Source organism: Leopardus geoffroyi, chromosome D1, assembly GCF_018350155.1.
Source record: "Leopardus geoffroyi isolate Oge1 chromosome D1, O.geoffroyi_Oge1_pat1.0, whole genome shotgun sequence".
NCBI classification, from domain to species: Eukaryota; Metazoa; Chordata; class Mammalia; order Carnivora; family Felidae; genus Leopardus; species Leopardus geoffroyi.
The window spans coordinates 58,099,511-58,124,368 of NC_059329.1; the positions used below are offsets into that span (position 1 = coordinate 58,099,511).

Below are 24,858 nucleotides of genomic sequence, written 5' to 3' on the forward strand. Positions count from 1 at the left end.
ATTTTAAATGATATCCTTGCTGGATAAAGAATTCTTGGCTGCATATTTTTCCGATTCAGCACATTAAATATATCCTGCCACTCCTTTCTGGCCTTCCAAGTTTCAGTGAATAGGTCTACTGCAAACCTGATCTGTCTTCCCTTGTAGGTTAATGACTTTTTTTTCTCTTGCTGCTTTCATGATTCTTTCCTTACCTGAGTATTTTGCGAATTTGATTATGATATGCCTTGTTGATGGTCAGTTTTTGTTGAATCTAATGGGAGTCCTCTGTGCTTCCTGGATTTTGATGTCTGTATCTTTCCCCAGGTTAGGACAGTTTTCCAATATGATTTGTTCACATAACCCTCCTACCCTTTTTTCTCTCTCTTCGTCTTCTGGGACCCCTCTGATTCTGATGTTCTTTTTAATGACTCACTGAATTTTCTAATTCTTAAATCGTGCTGATATGCTGCTTTACCTCATCCATCCTTACCGCTGTGGCATCCATTTCAGATTGCATCTCAGTTATAGCCTTTTTTATCTCATCCTGACTAGCAAAAGCTAGAAGTAAAAACTTCTTTTATCGCCACAGAAAGGGATTCTAATCTATTTTGACCCCAACTAGTATTCTTATAATTGTGATTCTAAATTCTGGTTCAGACATCTTGTATCTGTGCTAAATCCCTGCTTGTTTCTTTGTGCTCTTTCTTTTGGGGTGAATTCCTTCGTTTTGTCATTTTGAAGGAAGCAAAGGAATTAGTAAGGAAAAAAATTAAAATTAAAAACAACACACACAGACACACAAATCAAATAAATGATGCTAGATCCTAGATGTGTTTTGGTCTGGGTGTTGAAAGGGGCTTGATAGATTAGAGAAAAAAGAGAAAAAGAAAAAAAAAGAAAACGTTTGAAAATTTGAAAAAAATGAATACAATGAAATAGAATAAAATGAAATGATGGAAGTAAAGTAGAATTTGAAAAATTAACAAAAAAGTAAAAAATATAGTAGAAAGAAATTAAAAATATTTTTAAGAAAAATTGAAAATAAAAATAAATTTTTTTCTTTATTCAAGGAAAAGAAAAGAAACAAACAAAAAAAAGAAAATTGAATAGATGGACCAGTGAACATCCTGAAATATGATTGAAATTACACTGTTTTCCCCTAAAAGTCAAACTATGAAGCACTTTATAGTCCGTAAACTAAGCAGGCAGAGAGACTTGTTTGTTCCAGAAGAGCAAGGTTTGCCCAGCTGGGGGGGGCTCAGTTTAACAGCTCCGCTCTCCACTAGATGGTGCTGCTTAGCTTACTGGGGTGGATTGTTGTGGTGCTTTTAGGTATGTATGTGCATGCGTGGGAAGGGTGAAAATGGTGTCACCCATCTACCCAGTCTCTAATATCAGAACTCTTTTCTCCCCAGTCAGCAATCATGCACCCGTCCTTTGTCTCCAGCTTCTGTCCGCTCCCTGCGTTTACACTGTCTGTGACCAAGCCATCAGGTTGCCACACGGCATCTCCCTCCTGAGTGTATTCTCAGATACTGCTGTGTTTCCCGACCCCTCACTTATGAGGGACTGCCTTTTTGACCCGTCCTGACCCTCTGCAGGAGGGTCTCACCAAGCAATGGATGGGTGCCGGCTGCACCCAGGAACGTTCGCGGGATTGTGCTGCTGCTGATGCCCAGAGACTGTGGCTGGGTGCCAGCCCGCCCCAGAAAAAGTGAACGCGATTGTGTAGCAGCAGTGTTTCAGGGATTATGGAAAATCACAACATACGTCTGGTACCAGGCTTCACCCTTAATGACCTTGTTCCAGCACCAGTGAATGTGGTTGTTCTCTGGGGTCTCCTGGGACCCCTGGGGTCTGCTGGGGTGGTCGCACAGACTCTACCAATGTCCTCCCAGCAGGGGAACTGACTCTCCTGTGTGGCCCGAAGACTCCCCAGACTTTACTCTGCTCCTGGGGTTTCACCCTTCCCACCAGAGCACTGCCAGGTACCGAGCTGCAAAGTTTTAGACTCCGCACTCCCTCTGTTTATAGAGTCTTAATGGAATTTAAACCCTCTCCTTTCTCCCTTATTTTTTCAGTCCCTGTGGCTGTTTCCACTTTTCCACTTTCTCTCTAGCTGCTTTTGTGAGAGGTGCTTTTCCCATACTCTCCCCCTGTCTCCATGTTCTCTCTGCAAGCAAAACCAGCTCCCTGCCCTCCGTCGCTTCTCTCTCCCCTAGTTAACCTTTCCACGCCACGTACCTGCTGAGTTCTGTGGTTCAGTTTGTGCAGATTGTTGTGTTAATCTTCAGATCAGTTTTCTAGGTGTGCAGGATGGTTTAGTGTTGATCTGGCTGTATTTCATGGACGCAAAACACAAAAAAACTTCCATGCTGTTCTGCCATCTTGGCTCCTACATTGGGACTTTCTAGATATCTTTGAGTTATAAAGTTCTTGTTTAGTTTCACTGAGGGCAGAAAACATATCCTATATGATTTCATACCTTTAAATTTGTTGAGACTTGTCTTATGACCCAGCACTTGTTTTCAGTTAGGGAATACCTAAATTCTAGATTCATCTAGAATTACCTTTACTCTTCCATTGAAGTCTTAGATTGTTACAAAGAGGACTGTCTTCTAAAATGCTAAGAATTGCTTATGTTCACTGAGCATATCGAATCACACTAACCACATTTATATGTATAAGCAAACGTTCTGTGACATAAGATTTATTATTATACTTGTTTTATATAGATGAAACTGGGGCACAGAAAGATTAATTAAACTCCAAGTTACATAGATGGTAAAGGTGGGCTGGAAAACAGAAGAAAATCCATAGCGATAGAAAGTAGATTAATGGTTGTCAGGGATGAGGATTATAGGGATTGACCGCTAATAGGTATGGGATTTTTTTGGAGTAATGAAAATGTTTTGGAATTAGTGGTAATCGTTGTACAACTTTGTGAATATACTAAAAACCACTAAATTTTGTTCTGTAGAGGGGTGAATTTTATGGTCTGTGAATTATTTCTCAAAAAAAAAACAAACAAAAAAAAAAACAAAAAAACTGAGATTCTAACCCAGAAACTGCTTCATATATTCCTTTTTCATTCAGTAGACCTTTGAGGTTGGAACAGGTTCAGTATTAGAAGTAAAATCTCATCAGAAAGACTATAATTTAGAGATATATCCTTTATATGGCCTATTGCAAATATTCTGGTTTTTCAGTAATTCAGGTACTCCCATGTATAAATGGAATTACATATTTTTTTTTTTTCCAACGTTTTTTATTTATTTTTGGGACAGAGAGAGACAGAGCATGAACAGGGGAGGGGCAGAGAGAGAGGGAGACACAGAATCGGAAACAGGCTCCAGGCTCTGAGCCATCAGCCCAGAGCCTGACGCGGGGCTCGAACTCACGGACCGCGAGATCGTGACCTGGCTGAAGTCGGACGCTTAACCGACTGCGCCACCCAGGCGCCCCACATATTTAAATTTATTTCATTTTGAGTATATTCCAGATAAGATTAGAAAGTTAAATAAAGCTCTGCAAGTAGGCCCTCAAATAAAGGATAGCTCATGGTGCTTGTTAAAGGCCTGTGACGCCCAATCCCAGACTTTAGCCTCTACTACAAAGCTGTCATCATCAAGACAGCACGGTATTGGCACAAAAACAGACACATAGACCAATGGAATAGAATAGAAACCCCAGAACTAGACCCACAAACGTATGGCCAACTCATCTTTGACAAAGCAGGAAAGAACATCCAATGGAAAAAAGACAGTCTCTTTAACAAATGGTGCTGGGAGAACTGGACAGCAACATGCAGAAGGTTGAAACTAGACCACTTTCTCACACCATTCACAAAAATAAACTCAAAATGGATAAAGGACCTGAATGTGAGACAGGAAACCATCAAAACCCTAGAGGAGAAAGCAGGAAAAGACCTCTCTGACTTCAGCCGTAGCAATCTCTTACTCGACACATCCCCAAAGGCAAGGGAATTAAAAGCAAAAGTGAATTACTGGGACCTTATGAAGATAAAAAGCTTCTGCACAGCAAAGGAAACAACCAACAAAACTAAAAGGCAACCAACGGAATGGGAAAAGATATTTGCAAATGACATATCGGACAAAGGGCTAGTATCCAAAATCTATAAAGAGCTCACCAAACTCCACACCCGAAAAACAAATAACCCAGTGAAGAAATGGGCAGAAAACATGAATAGACACTTCTCTAAAGAAGACATCCGGATGGCCAACAGGCACATGAAAAACATCGCTCCTTATCAGGGAAATACAAATCAAAACCACACTCAGATATCACCTCACGCCAGTCAGAGTGGCCAAAATGAGCAAATCAGGAGACTCTAGATGCTGGAGAGGATGTGGAGAAACGGGAACCCTCTTGCACTGTTGGTGGGAATGCAAATTGGTGCAGCCGCTCTGGAAAGCAGTGTGGAGGTTCCTCAGAAAATTAAAAATAGACCTACCCTATGACCCAGCAATAGCACTGCTAGGAATTTATCCAAGGGATACAGGAGTGCTGATGCATAGGGGCACTTGTACCCCAATGTTCATAGCAGCACTCTCAACAATAGCCAAATTATGGAAAGAGCCTAAATGTCCATCAACTGATGAATGGATAAAGAAATTGTGGTTTATATACACAATGGAATACTACGTGGCAATGAGAAAGAATGAAATATGGCCTTTTGTAGCAACGTGGATGGAACTGGAGAGTGTGATGCTAAGTGAAATAAGCCATACAGAGAAAGACAGATACCATATGGTTTCACTCTTATGTGGATCCTAAGAAACTTAACAGAAACCCATGGGGGAAGGGAAGGGAAAAAAAAAAAAAAAAGAGGTTAGAGTGGGAGAGAGCCAAAACATAAGAGACTGTTAAAAACTGAGAACAAACTGAGGGTTGATGGGGGGTGGGAGGGAGGGGGGGGTTGGGTGATGGGTATTGAAGAGGGCACCTTTTGGGATGAGCACTGGGTGTTGTATGGAAACCAATTTGACAATAAATTTCATGTATTGAAAAAAAAATACGTTCACAGAAAAACTTGTAAAAAAAAATAAAAAAAATAAAATGCTTTTGAATAAATCTAAAAAAAAAAAAAAAAAAAAAAAAAAAAAGGCCTGTGATGCCATCTGCCCTCTCTCTTTTAGCTAACTTCACCTTCCAACCTCAACTTTAAAGTCATTTTTTTCTGGGAAGTTTTTTCTAATCTTCCAGCCTTGTAGAAGTCTGTTCCTGCCCACAACATCCTGTGCGTTAAAGTAACCTCTTCCCCCAACGGGGGGCTCAAATTCATGACTAAAGACTGGGAGTTGCATGCCCTACCGACTGAACCAGGCAGGTGTCCCACTTCTGCTTTTTATCACACTCAATAATTAATTTTTTCTGTCTCCCCTGTTTAAACCAAATGGGGGCTATGGTTTTTTTGTTTGTTTGTTTTTGTTTTAATCTTAGCATTCGCATTATCCTTGGCATTTAGTGTGTGTGTTCATTAAAATGAAGAAATAGGAGTAGGATCTTTTCTTACATTTGCTTTGGGCTACAAATCTTTAAAAGATACAGCCCTACCATTTGGATTAGATTTCATACCTAAATTGTTTGCCAGTGGTTGTCATTATAGTAAAATGGAATTGGAATTTCACTGAAATCATTGTCATGCCTGGTCTTTAGAGAATTACAAGAGAGTACATAGTATTTTGCAGATGGTGTCATTTCAGAAATGTTATTATAAGTGTTGGATTTGAGCTAGAATTTCTATTTTATATGGAGGGAGCATTAAGACAGCATTGTAAGTGATGTTATAAGTTTTAGAGATCACTTACAAATATTTGTATCAGAATGGGATTTTTTAACTTTTCATTCCAGTTTGCTAATCTAAAATGAGCTATTTAGAGAATTATCTTTTGAGTAAATGTATACCTTTTTGTGTTTAAAGCTACCGCTTCTTTGTAAAGAAATTCAGTAGACATTAGTGTTGGTAATCAGTTAACCAAAAGTCATATAATGGGGAATAATGAAAAATGATACATAGACCTTTAATTAATTAATTATTTTTAATGTTTATTTTTGAGAGAGAGAGAGAGTGCGAGCGGGAAGGAACAGAGAGAGAGGAAGACACAGAATCTGAAGCAGGCTCCATGCTCTGAGCCGTCAGCACAGAGCCCAACGTGAGGCTTGAACTCACGAACCACGAGATCACAACCTGAGTCAAAGTCGAAAATTTAACTGACTGAGCCACCCAGGTGCCCCTGAAGTCCAACTTTTAAATATTTTTCTTTTATACTGCTTTTTGAGCCCTGTTTAAGAAATCTCTGCCTCCCCCAGCACATGAAGATAGTATCCTGTACTTTTGAAGCTTTAGGGTTTAAACTTAAAATTAGGGCTGTGATCCATCTCAAAGTAATTTTTTGTATATGGTGTAAAGTGTTGTAGGGATTAAGATTCTTTTATGTTTAGATGTCCAGTGTCCCTTATCTTCCCCACTGAATTCTGTTTACACCTTTGTAATTAATTAAGTAGCCATACATATGTGGGTTCATTTCTGGACCCTACTCTATTGGCCTGTTTGTGTGTACATTAATATCATATTGTCTTATTTATAACTATAGCTTTATAGTAAATCTTGAAATCTGGTAGTGTAGGTTCCTCTGGTAGCGTAGATTCCTCAGTGTTACTCTTCACGATTGTCTTGGCACAGCAACATGTCGGTGAGGACGTGGAGAAAGAGGAACCCTTTTGCACTATTGGTAAGAATGCAAACTAGTGCAGCCACTCTGGACAACAGTATGGAGGTTCCTCAAAAAATTAAAAATAGAACTATCCTGTGATCCAACAATAAAAACAACTAGTATTTATCCAAAGGATACAGGAGTGCTGATTTGAAGGGGCACATGCACCCCAATGTTTATAGCAGCACTGTCTACAACAGCCAAACTGTGGAGAGAGCCGAAATGTCCATTGACGGATAGATAAAGAAGATGTATATGTTTATACGATGGAATATTACTCGGCAATGAAAAAGAATGAAATCTTGCCATTTGCAGCAATGTGGATGGAGCTAGAGTGTATTATGCTAAGCGAAATAAGAGAATGATAATATCCTATGATTTCACTCATGTGAAATTTAAGATACAAAACAGATGAAAATAAGGGAAGGGAAGCAAAAATAATACAAAAACAGGGAGACAAACCATAAGAGACTCTTAAATACAGAGAACAAACTGAGGGTTGCTGGTCAGGTGTTGGGTGGGGGCATGGGCTAAATGGGCAAGGGGCATTAAGGAGGACACTTGTTGGGATGAGAGCTAGGTGTTATATGTAAGTGATGAATCACTAAATTCTATTCCTGAAATCATTATAACACTGTATGTTAGCTAACTTAGATTTAAATTTAAAAAAAAAAAAAAAAAAAAAAAGGGGGCGCCTGGGTGGCGCAGTCGGTTAAGCGTCCGACTTCAGCCAGGTCACGATCTCGCGGTCCGTGAGTTCGAGCCCCGCGTCAGGCTCTGGGCTGATGGCTCGGAGCCTGGAGCCTGTTTCCGATTCTGTGTCTCCCTCTCTCTCTGCCCCTCCCCTGTTCATGCTCTGTCTCTCTCTGTCCCAAAAATGAATAAACGTTGAAAAAAAAAAAAAAAAAAAAGGTTGTCTTGACTCTTCTAAGTTATTTGCTTTTATAAATAAGTTTTTGAATCACTTTGTCACTTTATACCAAACTAACCTAGACCCTGCTCTTTAAATTGGGATTACATTGAATTTATTTTTTTATTTTTATTTTTTTTATGTTTATTTATTTTTGAGAGAGAGAGAGAGCAAGCGAGTAAGCATGAGCAGGGTAGGAGCAGAGAGACGGGGAGACGCAGAATCCCAAGCAGGCTCCAGGCTCTAAGCTGTCAGCACAGAGCCAGTGCAGGGCTGGAACTCATGGACTGCGAGATCATGACCTGAGCCAGATTCAGATGCTTAACTGACTGAGCCACCCAGGCGTCCTGGGTTGCACTGAATTTAACAATATTGAGACAATACTGAGTTTTCCAGTCCTTGGACGTGGTATATTTGTCCATCTATTTAGTTCTTCCTTAAGTTCTCTCAGCAGTGTTTCACAATTTTCAGTGTAGAAATCTTGCATATTTTATTAGATACCTAGGTATCTTGGTTTTGATACTGCATAAATAGTATTTTTAAATTTCAGTTTTCATTTGTGGCTAGTGTGTAGAAATACAGTTGATTTTTGTATAATGACTTTGTATGCAGGGCCTTGCTAAATTTACTTATTTAAAAATTTTGTAGATTATTTTGTATCTTTGGTCATGAATGATACTGGCCTGTAATTTTCCTTTTTAATAATCTCATCACTTTAAAAAAATAAATCAGAGTTATATAGGCACTATTGATTTCATATTTGAAAGTCGGCCATTCTAATTCATTCCATTAACTTAAAGGAGTAAAACCATATAGTCATTTCAGTAGATGTAGAAAAAGCATATCACAAAATTAAAAACCTATTTGTAATTAGTTACACTTAAAAATTTTTTTAATGTTTATTTTTGAGAGAGAGACAGAGCACTAGTGGGGAAGGGGCAGAGAGAGAGAGCGAGACACAGAATCCAAAGCAGGCTCCAGGCTCTGAGCTGTCAGCACAAAGCCTGATGTGGGGCTTGAACTGCGAGATCATGACCTGAGCCGAAGTCAGACACTCAACCAACCGAGCCACCTAGGCGCCCCTCAGTACGCTTTTAATTAAGAACAGAAGTGAACATCCTAAATCTGATAAAGGATATTTACCAGGAACCCCTTTCCCCCAAAATACCCTACAAATAACATCATACTTGATAAAAATACCAACCTCATTTCTTTTGAGTTTGGGCAGAAGATTGATGTCCATAGGAATATTTTAAAATCTTTTTTAATGTTTATTTTTGAGAGAGACAGAGACAGACAAAGCACAAGGGGAAGGAACAGAGAGAGAGGGAGACACAGAATCCAAAACAGGCTTCAGGCTCTGAGCTGTCAGCACAGAGCCTGATGTGGGGCTCAAACTCACAAACCGTGAGATCATGACCTGAGCCGAAGCTGGACGCTCAACTGACTGAGCCACCCAGGAGCCCCTACATAGGAATATTTTAAAGCCAGCCCCAGAAATCTAATCATCCTATCAATAGTTCTGGCAATTAGCCTACAAAACAATGGAGAGAAAATATCAGAATGCATAGTCCATAGCAGTTTCATAAAACTTTTACTTCAGTAATGTAATTGTATACTGGATTGGGATTTTAAATGTATATGTTAATGTGCTTTTATAGTCAGAATACTTAGGAGCCCACTGTCCTAGAATATTGGATCTTTGAGAAATCTACCGATTGCTTGAAACTTCACTTAAATGAAACTTTTGCAGTTTGTTTTATTGAGGCTGTTTTGTGACAAATTATTTTTCCTTACTAGTTTTACTGAGGAAGGCTGTTGTCTAATTTATAAACAATAAACTGCACTTCAGGGGCACCTAGGTGGCTCAGTTGGTTAAGTGCCCTACTCTAGATTTTGGCTCAGGTCTTGATCTAGTGGGGTTGAGATTGAGCCCCACGTCAGGCTTTGCCGATCCTGCTTGGGATTTTCTCTCTCCGTCTCTTTGCCCCTCCCCCGCTGGCTCATGTGTTTTCTCTCTCTCTCTCTCTCTCTCTCTCTCTCTCTCTCTCTCTCTCTAAGTAAATATTTGAACAAAAAAAGGGGCAACTGGGTGTCTCAGTCAGTTAAGTGTCTGACTCTTGGTTTTGGCTCAGGTCATGATGTCCTGTTTCATGAGATTGAGCCCCGTATCGGGCTCTCTGGATATGGAGCCTGCTTAAGATTCATTCATTCTCTCTCTCTCTCTCTCTCTCTTTCTCTCTCTCTCCCCCCCTTCCCTTTCTCTCCCTCTCTCTCCTTTTCTCTCCCTCTCTTTCCTTCTCCTCCTCTCCTCCCCACCTGTCCTTCAACCTTGCATGTGTTCACTCACTCTCTCTTGCAAAATAAATAAATAAACTTAAAAAAAAAAAAAAGATTCTCCTTCCTTCTTCCTCTGCCCCTCCCCCGCTCATACTCTCACGCTCTTAAAACAAAAACTACAATTCTTTGAGGCTTGACAGTGCAATAATCACAAAATAAAGAACATCTCCATCATGCCTGAAAGATTCTATACTTTACCTACTAGCCCTAAGAAACCACTGATCTACCTTTTTTGTTTGCTTTATTTTGTTTTAAGGATAAATGAATAATGAATTAAACAATTTTAAAATAAGCTATAATTTTTAGAATAGTTTTAGATTTACAGAAAAACTGAGAAGATAACTATAGTTCCCATAAACCTGTACCCAGTTTCTCCTATTATTGACATCTTTCGTTAATATGGTACATTTTTCATAATTAATGAACCAATATTATTATTATTATGTAAAATCCATAATTTATTTAGGTTTTCTTTTTTCCCCAGTGTCCTTTATCTGTTCCAGGATTCTGTCAGATATCCTATTACATTAGTTTTCATGTCTCTTTAGGCTCCTCTTGGCTGTAATAGTTTCTCAGACTTTTTTTTTTTTTAATGTTGATTTTTGAGAGAGAGAGAGCGTGAGCAGGGGAAGGGCAGAGAGAAAGAGGATCCAAAGCAAGCTCTGCGCTATCAGTAGAGAACCCGATGGGGGGGCTCCAACTCACAAACTGTGAGATCATGACCTGAGCTGAAGTTGGAAACTTAACCGACAGAGCCACCCAGGCACCCATCAGATATTTTATTTTATTTTATTTTATTTTATTTATTATTTATTATTTTATTTAATTTTTTTTTAACGTTTATTTATTTTTGAGACAGAGAGCATGAATGGGGGAGGGTCAGAGAGAGGGAGACGAAGAATCTGAAACAGGCTCTAGGCTCTGAGCTGTCAGCACAGAGCCCGACGCGGGGCTCGAACTCACGGCGAAATCATGACCTGAGCTGAAGTTGGCCGCTTAACCGACTGAGCCACCCAGATGCCCCAGATTTTTTATTTTAATAAACTTGACAGTTGGAGGAGTACTGGTCAAGTATTTTGTGAGATGCTCCTCTGCTGGAATTTGATCTTTTCGTTATGATTAGACTGGGGTTACTGATTTTTGGAATTGATTTGCTCTTTTTATAAGAAAGAACATTCTAAAAAGTGGAATAGCCTTCTTAAGGCTGCAGTGGCTATTTAAATGATTTTGAGATTGAAAAAATGGTCCTGAGGGGCGCCTGGGTGGCTCGGTCGGTTAAGCGTCCGACTTCGGCTCAGGTCATGATCTCACGGTCCGTGAGTTCGAGCCCCGCGTCGGGCTCTGTGCTGACAGCTCAGAGCCTGGAGCCTGTTTCAGATTCTGTGTCTCCCTCTCTCTCTGCCCCTCCCCTGTTCATGCTCTGTCTCTCTCTGTCTCAAAAATAAATAAACATTAAAAAAAAATTAAAAAAAAAATGGTCCTGTAACATTGTGCAGTGTCTGGCACAGTATAAATAACATAATGAAAAAAGAGCCCTGGGCTAAGTATAAATGCCTCTTTTTTTAGTATATATTGAGAGCAATGTTTTATTTTTGCTTGCTCCATAGAGACCCTTCATTTGTTTTTAAATCCCCCTTTAAAAAAAAAAGACATTTTACCCACATGTTCCTAAATTCATCTTAAATTATGTCTATAAAATAAACTTACTTAGACCTTAGATCTAATGACCGTTTTAGAGACAAATTTGCAGAATTAGGATTAATTGAAGGTATGGCTTTCATCAATGAAGAGTATTTTTGTAAGGGTTGTTAGGAACCCTACAAAGCGTTGCTAGCTCTGTTGCTAGCAAAATTAAATCTTTTCCTTAAACAAGAGTTGGCAGAAAAAAATTAGATCTCTACCAAATTTTGGAAAGGTTAAGGATTAGGATGAAAACATTTGTTCTCTAAAATTCCTTGTGATACAACAGTGTCATTATAGTGGAGATGTTTGCTTGGGAATAAAATGTTAATTTCATATTGGAAAGTTGTTTAAGATTTAAAATAAATTGTTAATTTTCTTATAATATCCTTGAGATGCTAATGTGGAAGAAAATTAAAATTGTTGGTTTTCACGTCCTTTTGTTAGGGGCATTGGGTAGGAGAAAAAGTTTTGGTCTCACAGAGATAGAGGTGGTTATTCAACAGCCTAGTTGCTCACTGTTTTCAAGATTGTTTTAACTATTTTAGATCCTTTGCATTTTCCTGTAAACTTTAGAATCAGCTTCTCATTTTCCATTTTTTAAAGGCTGTTGGGATTATGATTGAGATTATGTTTAACGTGTAAATTGGAGAAAATTGATATCTTAATATTGATTCCTCTTAATTTAGTATATGGTATATTTTTATATTTATTTAGATTTTCTTAATATTCTTAAATATAGAGTGTTTTGGTTTCAATGTAGAGTTCTTACACATCTTGTTAAGTTTATTCACCATATGTGGAATTTAACATTTTTGGTTTTGTTTGCTTCTGGTATTTAGAAACGCAGTTGATTTTTGTATATCGACCTTCTGTACTGAGACCTTGCCAAATATACTAGTTCTAGTAGATTTTTGCTTGTTTGTTTATAGTCCTAGTAGATTTTAAAAATTCGTTTCTTAGGATTCTTCTACATGAGAAGTCGTGTCATCAGTAAAAGAGAACAGTGTTTTGTGTGCCTTTTATTTATTTTTCTTATCAGTATTGCACTGGCAAAGATCACCAATACCATACTGAATAGAAGTGGTGGATTGAGGGCATCAGGGTGGCTCAGTCAGGTGAGCATCCAACTCTAGATTTTGGCTCAGGTCATGATCCCAGGGTCATGGAATTGAGCCCTGAGTTGGGTTCTGCACTGAGAGCCTAAGAGTCTCTCTTCCTGTATCTCTGCCCCTCACCCCCACTCACTTACACACACACTCTCTCCCTCTAAAAACAAAAGTAAAAAGTAAAAAAGAAGTGGTGGGTTGGACATCCTTGCTTTTCCCCCCCATTCTTTGGAGGAAACCATTTAGTTTACCATTACAATGGTGACTATAGATTTCATTGTACATACTGTTTATCTGATTGCTACATTTTCCTTCCATTTCGGGTTTACTAGTTTCCTTAGAGTTTTCATCATGAATCTGTTGAATTTTGTCATATACTATGTTTATATATATTGAGATAAACTTATGGATTTCTTTTATTCTGTTAATATTCTGGATTACATTATTTTATTTATTTTGTATGATGTAACCTTTTATTCCTGGGATAATCCCCACCTACTTATGAAGATATTTTTATATATACTGGGATTTGATTTGCTAATACTTTGTTAAGGAATTTTGAGTCTGTGTTGATGAGAGATAATTGATCCATAATTTTCACTTTATTGTAATGTCTTTGTTAGGGTTATGCTCATCTCATATCATGAGTTGGAAAGTCTTCTTTGTCACTTAAAAAAAAAATGTCTATTTTTTTTTTTGAGCCGGGGGTGAAGAGCAGAGAGAGAGGGAGACAGAGAATCCTAAGCAGGCTCTGCACTGTGAGCACAGAGCCTGATACAGGGCTCAAACCCATGAACCATGAGATCAGACCTGAGCCAAAATCAAGAGTCACTTTTTAAAAAAAAAAAAAAAAAGGGTTTAGGGGCGCCTGGGTGGCTCATTCAGTTGAGCATACGTCTCTTAATTTTGGCTCCGGTCATGATCCCAGGGTCATAGGAAGTTGGGTTCAGTGATGAGCATGGAGCCTACTTAAGATTCTCTCTCTGTCCCTTTCTGTGTGTGTGTGTGTGTGTGTGTGTGTGTGTACATGTTCAAATATATATTCGGCTCAGGTCATTCAATATGTGTGTGTTTGTGTGTGTGTGTGTGTATTATATATGGGGGGCACAGAGAATATATCTATAATCGCAGCATTAAGTCCTTGTTTTCTAACTATAACATGAGTCATCTTGGATTGGAGCCTGTTTTCTTTCTTTCTTTTTTTGAGTATGAATTATGTGTTTTTATTTCTTTGCATTTACTATTTTTTTATTATATAGTAGACATGATGGAGAAAGTATACAGAGACTCTGGATTTTGTTGTTCCTCCAAAGAGTTTTTTGTGACTGAGCAGGCAGTTACCTTGGCTTGATTCAAACTGTAAACTCCCCGTGTCCTGTAGTAGTTCAATTGTTTCAAAACCCAGCTGCTACTTTTCACTGGGAATCCTGAAGTCTTCCCATCAATCCTCATAGGTAGTTTAGGAAATCAGCTAAGGATTTGGAGATGTTTTATGTTTTAAATGCAGATTTTCCAATTCACTTTCTTTGTAGCTTCTTCTCGTAATCTTTCTAATTGTTCTGTGCCCTGAACTTTGTCCTCCAACTCAAGTCAGTTAGGTTGTGGGCTGCCAGAAACCTAAGTATGGTCGTGTTTCACGCAAAAAATTACAGACTGGAAAACCTCACTTTGCTATTTTTCATTCAAGGGTATAGTATCTTTCATTTTGTATTTTCTTATGGTCTATGTTCAGGTTCTTTAAAACCTGGAGGCTGGGTAGGTAGTGCAACATAATTTCTTCTGCCATTATGGCCATGTTACCTTTTTTGTTTTTTTTTTAAGTTTACTTACTTATTTTGAGGGAGTGGAGAGGGGCAGAAAGAGAGGGAGAGGGAGAATCCCCAGCAGGTTCTGTTTGGAGCCCAATATGGGGCTTGATCTCATGAACCATGAGATGATGACCTAAGCTGAAATCAAGAGTCAGGCACTCAACCGAGCCACCCAGGTGCCCTACATTTACTTTATAGAGTCCAATCAGTGTTCAAAATAGTACTGCGTATATTGTGTCTGGCTTTCCTTTGAATGGTTCTAGCATTTTACCTTTAAGTATGTATTTTTAAATATAAAAAATATTTCAGAAAAACATATACTAACATTAGTTATATATGGGTGGTATGATATGCATAATTTTCACTTTGTTCTTGTTATTTTCTGTGCTGCCTGCTTTACAAATATACATTTTACTCCTTTATGTGAAAGAGGTGGTGGGTGTTTTTTTTTTTTTTTAAATGAGAACTATATGTACTATTTACTAATGAAGAAGTACATAGTTCCACTGTTGCTTTATAAAGAGACTTCTTCTCAAACATCAATTTGCTTTTGACTAGGGTCTGGGGACTAGCTATAGCTTTTCTCTTCAACATGCTGTTTTAGGCTTTCTGAAATAAGACATTTGGGGTACATGATTTAGTGGGATTCTTCCTTCTTTGGCCCATTTTTTTCCCCTCAGGTTTTCATATGATATATGATTAGAGAATATAATATAGAGACCAGGATCACACCTCTTTTACATTTGGGGGAGCATTTGAGATACTTATTTGCACAGCTCTTTAATTGACATAATTAATACACTTGTATTAATTTAGTATTTGTTGGATCTGTGTCAAGCTACTGGAAAAATAGGAAAATTAGATATGGCTCTTGCCCTTGCAGAGTATGCCCGTTGGTAAGGAAATTGCCAGTATTCCTCTATTTTTTATTTAGTGACACTTTCCTGTGGATTAACCTGAAAATACCAGTACAAAGTAGTATTATGAATCTTTGGGATTGCCTTGCCAGAGAAGTGGAGAGATGTGATCCTGAGATGAGTTTCAATACAGTTTTCCTTGTCACTTCTTTGTTACTCTTAAAACATTGTAGTTCTTGGGGCGCCTGGGTGGCGCAGTCGGTTAAGCGGCCGACTTCAGCCAGGTCACGATCTCGCGGTCCGTGAGTTCGAGCCCCGCGTCGGGCTCTGGGCGATGGCTCAGAGCCTGGAGCCTGTTTCCAATTCTGTGTCTCCCTCTCTCTCTGCCCCTCCCCCGTTCATGCTCTCTCTCTGTCCCAAAAATAAATAAACGTTTGAAAAAAAAAATTAAAAAAAAAAAAACATTGTAGTTCTTGTGGCCGTTCTATTCCTCCTAGGATTCTCCATCTTTAGTCTTTATATTCCCAGGAGTTTGATTCATTAAATGAAGTGAATGTGAACCTCAATTTTTCCAGGTTACTGTCCAATAAGTGAATTATAATTTCTTCAGAGTCTAATCTTAGTTCTGTTTGTTAGGGCCCAAGTGAATATCTGCTTTCCCTTTTGTGAATTAGAAATGTCAACATAATTGATTGTTTTCCTCCATCTTTTCATTTTCCTCAATTCTTAACTATATATTCTTTACCTGTGCTCTTAATTTGAGAGATTGTTATCTGTTATTAGAGAAAGGTGTTTCAACAAACTAGGGGCTATATATCTTAAAATTATTATTAGTAGAACCATTGCAGATATTTCCCACTGACTGTAATTGCAGTCCTCTGTAGAAGAATGGCTTGAGAACCCAGTGTAATATGTTAACTAAGTGAATCTTTTTCCTTTTCATTTCAGTTGGAAAGACATCCTTGATCACCAGATTCATGTATGACAGTTTTGACAACACCTACCAGGTATTTTATTTTTGCCAATTTACTGATTGTCTCTATTTTGTGTTAGAAGTAATATTTAAGGACTTTTTAAAAGTTCACATTTACATAAAAGCACTTTCTGTAATCTGTAAAATGCTTTATAAATACAGAGTATAACTGATTTTGCTCATTGTCCTCAGTCTTTTCATTTGATTTCTTTATCTCCTCTTCCAAAGTCCTTTCCAAAAGATTATTGGTAATTACCATTTGGGATAGAGGTAGGAGTGATTGTAGATACTCTGTTATGCGGTTCAAGCCTAGGATTATCTGACCTTTTGATCTACACTTAAAGTCAAGAATAAATGAGTAATGTAATTAGAAATCATCAACAGAAGGAGATTTTGGAAATCCACAAATGTGGAGATTAAATAGCAAATTCCCAAATAACCAGTGAGTCAAAGAAAAAAAATCACAAAAGAAATTAGAAAATACTTTGAGACAAATGGAAGAAAAAAAACTGAAACCACAACATACCAAAATTTATATGATAACAGCTAAAGCAGTGCTATAAGGAAAAGAAGAAATACATTAAATCAGTAATTTAACCTTCTACTTTAAGAAATTAGAAAAGTAAACTAAACCTAAAACAAGCAAAGGACACATGATAAAGAACTGTTATCCCAAACATACAGAACTGTTAAAATCTCATAGTAGTAAAGAATTAACTCTTTACATTTTGACATGTTTTGATAGATGTGTATACCTATGAAGCTACCACCACAGTCAAGATTAAGAACATTTCCATCATCCTAAGAAGGAATTTGTTTTTAATTAAGCATTTTATTAACAACCATAAATATCATAGAACAGAAATGACTCATCCATAAATCTGACATTTTAGAGAAGTCTCTTAAATAAAAAACCAGTTAATATGTACTGTATATATTTTATTATTCTTTTGAATATCTCAGAAATGGTTTAGCTACTTCATAAGACATGAGAAAAGCGAGTTTAAAAATGAAAAATAGCTCAATCAACAAGAGTGCTTCAGTTTCTTTTGGACTCCTTTATATCATAGATCCCCAATTTTCTAGGTCCCTACAACTCTATGGCTTATAGGCCTTACCTAGATGACCTTGTCTTTTGTACAGTATCTTGATTCTGAGCAATGCTCTGTCTCTTCTCATCAGAAAAACTACAAATACAAGTCTTAGAGACTAACAAAAATATTGATGTCATTGAGCCATATGTGGAAAATTCCTGAAAAGTGTAAGCTTAACTGTTTGGGAGTAGACCCAAATACCATAGGCTAAAAAATCTGAACTAGGGTCAGAGTCTTGGGCGAAAGACTCACTAGCTAGAGCCTATTTAGAGTTCTCTGGGTGTTTCTAAAGGATTTTGTTACACTGATGGTCTCAGTGAAATTAAGTAGATCTTTCAAGCATATATTAAAGTGCCATTGCTGTTTCTTCATGCTGCTGTTCAGTCAGACATATATAAGGGTAGTGATGTTGACATAAATATAGTGATATTGATAGAATTTGACAGATAGGGAAGGATTTTGATTCTTTGTGGAAAAGTTGTTGCTAATGAAGCTAAAATATTGTACTTTGGCATTAACAGGAGACGTTTATTAACAATGTGAATTACAGGTTTTTATAACAATTAGGTACAGTCCTAGATACTCTTTTAGTTTAGCTCTAACAGGAAAATTTGGACAATGTAGTACCCTAGGTCCTTATTTAATGAAATCAGCTTGACAATATATTAAGTATTATCTTTGAATATGAAGAATTGACCTTCTGTAGTTAGCTGCCAACTTAGTTATCAGGTGAAGAGTTCTTCAGTGAATCATTTGAAGATTCCCTATATACACCCCTTCACACACACATCAGAAAGACTTCTGAAATGACTAATTAAAGAGCTAGTCTCATTGCTAGAAATTTATTATTGGGCTTATAGGAGCCATGTGTAATGTATGTATCAAACTTAGTTTAAGTGAAGTTTTATTTTACAAAAATGATAAACTTTAGTTAATAATTCATGTTCTCTGTATGATTCCTTTGCACTGACTTCATTTCATTTAAAAAGAAGGAAACTGGCCAAAAGAGTCCTTAATTGACCAAAATTTGGGCAGTATGTCAAAGTGAAAAAAAAAAAAAAAACACCTGTTTTTTTTAAGTAGAGCGTCTGGAATTGATTCTCTTAAAGTTGCTCTTCTTATTCACCACTTATTTTCTTTATCCAGTTATAAACCCACAGATTTTTCTTTTTTTGTTTATTTCTGTTTTAGATTCATTCGTTTATTTGAGAAAGATTATATTGCTCAGACTAACTTCTGAGATTACTTTGAATTTAGAGGGTTTCTTATTCCAAAGTCTGTTACAAAGTGACAATCAACATAAATTCACCTTCATGGTAGACAATGAGGCCATCTATGCTATCTGTCTTGGAAACCTCTATATTTGAATGCCCAGCCAACACTGAACTAAATAGGTTGATAGGTCAAATTGTGTTTCTCCATCACTGCTTCCCTCAGATTCGATGGAGCCCTGAATGTTGATCTGACAGAATTCCAGACTATCCTGGTGCCTTATCCCCACATCCACTTCTCTCTGGCCACATATGCTCCTGTTATCTCTGCTGAGAAAGGCTACCATGAACAGCTTTCTGTAGCAGAGATCATTAATGCATGCTTTGAGCCAGCCAACCAGATGGTGAAATATGATTCTCACCATGGTAAATACATGGCTTGCTGTGCACCTGGCTGGCTCAGTTTGTTAAGTGTCCAACTGCAGCTCAGGCCATGATCTCACGGTTTGGGGGTTTGAGCCCCGCGCCAGTCACTGTGCAGACAGCTCAGAGCCTGGAGCCCACTTTAGATTCTTTGTCTCCCTCTCTGCCCTCCCCCACTCGTCCTCTCTCTCTCTCAAAAATAAACATTAAAAAGAAATTTAAAAAAAATACATGGCTTGCTGCATGTTGTACTGTGGCAACATGGTTCCCAAAGATGTCAGTGCTGCCATTTCCACCATCAAGACCAAGGGTACCATTCAGTTTATGGACTGGGGCCCCACTGGCTTCAAAGTTGGCATTAATTATCAGCCTCCCATTGTGGTATCTGGTGGAGACCTGGCCAAAGTACAGCCACGCTGAGCAACACCACAGCCATTGCTGAGGCCTGGGCTCACCTGGACCTGATGTCCTGATGTATGCTGAGCATGCCTTTGTTCACTGGTATGTGGGTGAGGGCATGGATGAAGAAGAGTTTTCTGAAGCCTCTGAGGACATGGCAGCCCGTGAGAAGGATATGAAGAGGTTGGTGTGGATTCAGTTGAAGGAGAAATGAAGGAGGAGAGGAGTACTAAAGTTAAAAATATCACAAAGGTGCTGCTTTAAAGTTGTGCTCAGATCAGTTTAATTTGTATGTAGCAGTGTATACTCTTTTCAACGTTTATTTATTTTTGGGACAGAGGGAGACAGAGCATGAACGGGGGAGGGGCAGAGAGAGAGAGGAAGACACAGAATCGGAAACAGGCTCCAGGCTCCGAGCCATCAGCCCAGAGCCTGACGCGGGGCTCGAACTCACGGACCGCGAGATCGTGACCTGGCTGAAGTCGGACGCTTAACCGACTGTGCCACCCAGGCGCCCCTGTAGCAGTGTATACTCTTTATATACAATTACTGATCTGTGCTTTAAAACATAATGCTTTGTTACAACCCACGCTGTCCATTTCTCTGGTGGATTTGAATAAAGTATTTGTCTTAATTGGAAAAAAAAAACCCATAAATTCAGGGTTGTATAGTTTAAAATACTGAAATGTTTAAAACAGCTTAAGTGAATTTTTCTAGGAAGATGGTGGTGATCAAATACATCCTTAACCTCTTTAAGTTAAAGCTTTAAATTATTCTACACAAAATTATACTTTGTTATATGGAAATAAAATCTGCACCCAACTCCCACCCCACCCCCCCGCCCCACTAATGGGACTACTTTTCTCATCCAGTGTTTGATTTCTTACTTTTAAATTTTCTTTAATTTTTAAGGACTCTTTTTTCTCCTATCAGAAGTATTGTCATTTTATGGGAGGTAGGGGGAGAACAGCTCCTTTTTTTTCAAACTGTGCTAAGAACACTTAATATAAAATCTACCTCATAATCAGATTTTTAAGTATACAATACAGTATTAAATATATGCACAATGATCTCTAGAACTTGTTCACCTTGCATAAGTAAAATTTTATGCCTATTATAGCAACTCATTTCTGAAATAGATTCTACATAGTTTCTGTTCTAAGTAATGTGGCACAAAGATATCTAAGAGAAAAGTATACATACATACATAAATATACACATACATAAATATATATAAACATGTGTAGTAATGGGATGGTTACCTTTCTAAAATGGAACCCATATCAGCGTCTTGCTTCTGGGATCCTTTGCCTTTCTTCATTGTTTTTACTTATCTCTGTTAGTCAGTGTTAGATAGGCTCTTCTTTAACTTGTCCACTCTTTTCTTTCTTTATTCTAGTCTTTGCCTTTCTCAACACTTATTCTTGATTTATTTTCTCCTGCTAGGGAAAGCAGCAGCTAGGCAACAGAACTTTGTATATTTGGACCACAAAGGAAGCTGATTATCATTGCTTGGTACAGAGGAAAACTTGTTTTCCTTACTTAATTACTTTTGTGTAAGAAAACTCATGTTCCTTAAAATCATGATGTTGAGGGGTCTCAACTGTGTATGGCATCAGAAAAGGTGATAAACAGTTATGTAGGAAGGAAGTCAGACAAAATAGTAGTTTACATCTGCAGTATTTTATAAAATTGCTATTGGGGCAAATAAACACTGTTCTGAGTGGAGAGCATCCAAGTATAAATATCCAAACTACAGTTATCATTATTATCTTGATGCTGATGTATTTAGGTAAGTCATTATTCAATCTTGAATTGTGTGCTCCCACAGTAAAAGTACTCAATTTAATTTTTTGTCTTTTACAAAGTAGACTTTCCTTACCCAGTGAATTAATTAACACTTAAAATAATGCGAAGCTATAAATTAAGATATGTGGGAGAATTTTCTCTAACCTTTGGTTTCTTCTACAATTATTGCCTTCTGCATTTCTATAAAGAAGATGAGCAAGAGGCAGCACTGATGTCTCATCCCTCTTTTATGAAAGTTTGAATTAGTTCCACATCACTAACATTTAAGATCCTAGAATAGCTGATAATGTTTAGTTTCCTAGCCATTCTTTCTATTTTTCCTGCTGTTGGTTTAATTCCTGTGGCTGATCGACTTCTTTGCCATTGTAGCTCTGCTTGGAATAAAATTAACTGAAAAGAAGAGCAGGCAGGAACAGGCTATGCTTTTCAGGTTAATTTTGACCTTTATGAGTTCAGTGTATGAATGATGTCCCAAAACTAGGACAGTGCAGTGGAAGGAGGGGATTATTATACATTTTATCATAAAGTCTTACTTTGTACTAATTTTAAAAACATTTATATGTGTTGACTGTGAGATCTGAGAATGCATATTTTTGTTTGTAGCTATTAAAATTATTTTTGGCTGTTTATAATAAACATAAAATAACATTAGTAAGTGATATGAGAATCTTTTTCATGTAAAAGAAGTTTAGAGGTAAAGTAGTCCTGGGCTTGTGTGGCAGCTCCATGGTCATCTGGGACTAAGATGCCTTCTAAATTTAATCAGATCTCATTCATATATGACTTCTTTGTGAAGGTTGCTTCATGGTTACTGAATGGTTCCTGGAGTTCTGGGTGTGGTATCCATATCCAGGCAGGAAGAAGGAGAAAAGGAAAAATACCAACAGTGCACCTCTCAACTGAGTCAACCCCATTTAAAGCACAAAGAAGACTGGAAAATGTAGTCTTTTTAATGGGAAAAGTATGGATTTAAATAAATGTTTGATTTTTTTAATAAGGAAGAAGGGGAAAATGGGATATTTGTCTAGACAATTAGCTGCCTCTACCACATTATCTGATTAAATGAGGTTCTACTAATGAGATTTCTTAAATGTAGCCCTATACCATTCCTGTATATTTTTCAGGTTTGTCAATTAGATGCTTTTGCACAATAATTCAAATTTATAAGCCCATTATTCCCAGCCTATAACAGAATAGGATACACACTTTCAGATTAAATGTCATAAGATGGAATTATAGAGAGAGAGATATACTTGTAATATGTAGTCACATAGTTTAGGATAAAGGAGAATGCTAGCTTGCTTGCTTGTATGCTTGTTTGCTTTCTTAATAAAAGTCGGTATATAATTGAAATCTACAAAGCACTGCTCACAAAAAAAAAAAAAAAAAAAAAAAAAAAATTAAAGATGACTTAAGTAAGTGGAGAGACATCCCAGGCAAAGGGATTGGAAGACTTAATATTAAGATGTCAATACTAACTACTCAAAGCAGTCTACAGAATCAGTGCAATCCCTGTCAGATTTCTACTGCCATTTGTGTAGAAATGAAAGAGTCAATTCTAACTTACAGAAGCCAAAATAGTCTTGAAAAAGGAAAATAATAATTGGAAGACTAATACTGATTTCAAAAAAATTTTTTAACAGTTATTTTATTTTTGAGAGAGAGAGAGAGAGAGAGAGAGAGACAGAGTGGAAGCAGGGAAGGGGCAGAGAGAGAGAGGGAGACATAGAATCCAAAGCAGGCTCATGAGCTGTGCGATCATGACGTGAGCCGAAGTTGGTGCTTAACCAACTGAGCCACCCAGGCTCCCCCACCCCCAATTTCAAAATTTACTGCAAAGCTACAGTAATCAAAATAAAGATAGACATATAGGCCAGTGGAATAGAATTAAGAGTTCATGAATAAATGCATATATCTATTGACAACTGGTTTTCAGTTAAAGAACCAGGCCCAACCTATAGAATGGGAGGAAATATTTGAAAATTACATATCTGATAAGGGCTTGATATCTAAAATATATAAAGAACTATAAATCAATAATAAAATGACACACTTAATTCTAAAATGGGCAAGGAGGGGCACCTGGGTGGCTCAGTTGGTTGGGCATCGGACTTCAGCTCAGGTCATGTGGTTTGTGAATTGGAGCCCCACGTTGGGCTCTGTGCTGACAGCTCAGAGCCTGGAGCCTGCTTTGGATTCTGTGTCTTCTCTCTCTGCCCCTCTTCCACTTGTGCTCTGTCTCTCAAAAATAAATAAATGTAAAAAAAAAAAATTAAAAAAATAAAAATGGGCAAGGGACTTGAATAGACATTTCTTCAGAGAGGATGTACATATGACCAGTAAGCACATGAAAAGATGCTCAACATTATTAGTCACTAGAGAACTGTTAATCAAAACCACAAAAAGATTCCATTTCCTACCTTCTAGGTTGAGTATTATATATTTAAAAAGAGAAACTAACAGATGCTGACAAGGATGTGGAAACATTGGAATCTTCATACATTGCTATTGGAAATTTAAAATGATGCTCCTACTGTGGGAAGACAGTCTAGCATTTCCTCACAAAGTTTAAATAGAATTATCATATGGCTTAGCAATTCCACTGTTAAGTATATACTGAGGAATTGAAAATAGGAACTCACAGTAGCCAAAGGATGGAAACAACCCATGTCCGACAGTAGATGAATGGATAAAGAAATTTTGGTGTATCCATACATTATAATAAGTTATTGCTTAATGGGCACAGAGTTTTTGTTTGGGGTTATAAAAAAGTGTTAAAAAACAGATAGTGTTGACAGTGGTACATCATTGTGGATGCAATCACTGCCGTGGAATTGTACACTTAACATGGCCAAAATGTCACATTTTATGATACATATTTTACCACAATTTAGAAGTAAAATCGTCTTAAGAAAATACATGAGTGTCAGGGATGCCTGGGTGCCTCAGTCTTTTAAGTGTCCTACTTAGGCTCAGGTCATGATTTCACGGTTTGTGTGTTTGAGTCCCGCATCAGGCTCTGCTCTGACAGTGCAGAGTCTGCTTGGGATTCATTCTCTCATTCTCTCTCTCTCTCTCTCTCTCTCTCTCTCTGCCGCCCACCCCTCCCCCCCCCCCCCCCGGCGCATTTGTGCTTTCTATCTCAAAATATATAAATAAACTTAAAAGAAATTATATATATGTGTATATATATATATATATATATATATATATATATGTGTGTGTGTGTGTGTGTGTGTGTAATTATATGTATATATAATTTTAAGTTTATATATTTTATATATATTATTTATTTGTATAATATATGTTTATATTTTATATATACTTATGTATATGTATAAAATCAGTGTCACTAGGTTCATCAGCTGTAACAATGGTACTGCTTTGGTGGGGGATGTTGATAGTAGGGGGTTTTATGCATATGTGGGAGTAGGGGGTATATGGAAAATCTCTGTACCTTTCAGTTTTGCTGTCAACCTAAAACTGTTCCCAAAAAGTAGTATTTTTAAAAATGGTTAAGATGATT

At 37.5% G+C, this 24,858-nt stretch overlaps 1 protein-coding gene across 2 annotated transcripts in view; it reads left to right on the forward strand.

Moving 5' to 3' along the window:
* RAB6A (RAB6A, member RAS oncogene family) overlaps positions 1 to 24,858 on the forward strand; it is an 89,190-nt gene that overhangs the window by 31,339 nt on the left and 32,993 nt on the right. For both annotated transcript variants that reach the window (XM_045484077.1, XM_045484076.1), the window contains exon 2: positions 16,372 to 16,430. In XM_045484077.1, coding sequence (XP_045340033.1) covers positions 16,372 to 16,430 — 59 coding nt within the window. The remainder of the gene's footprint in view (positions 1 to 16,371; positions 16,431 to 24,858) is intronic.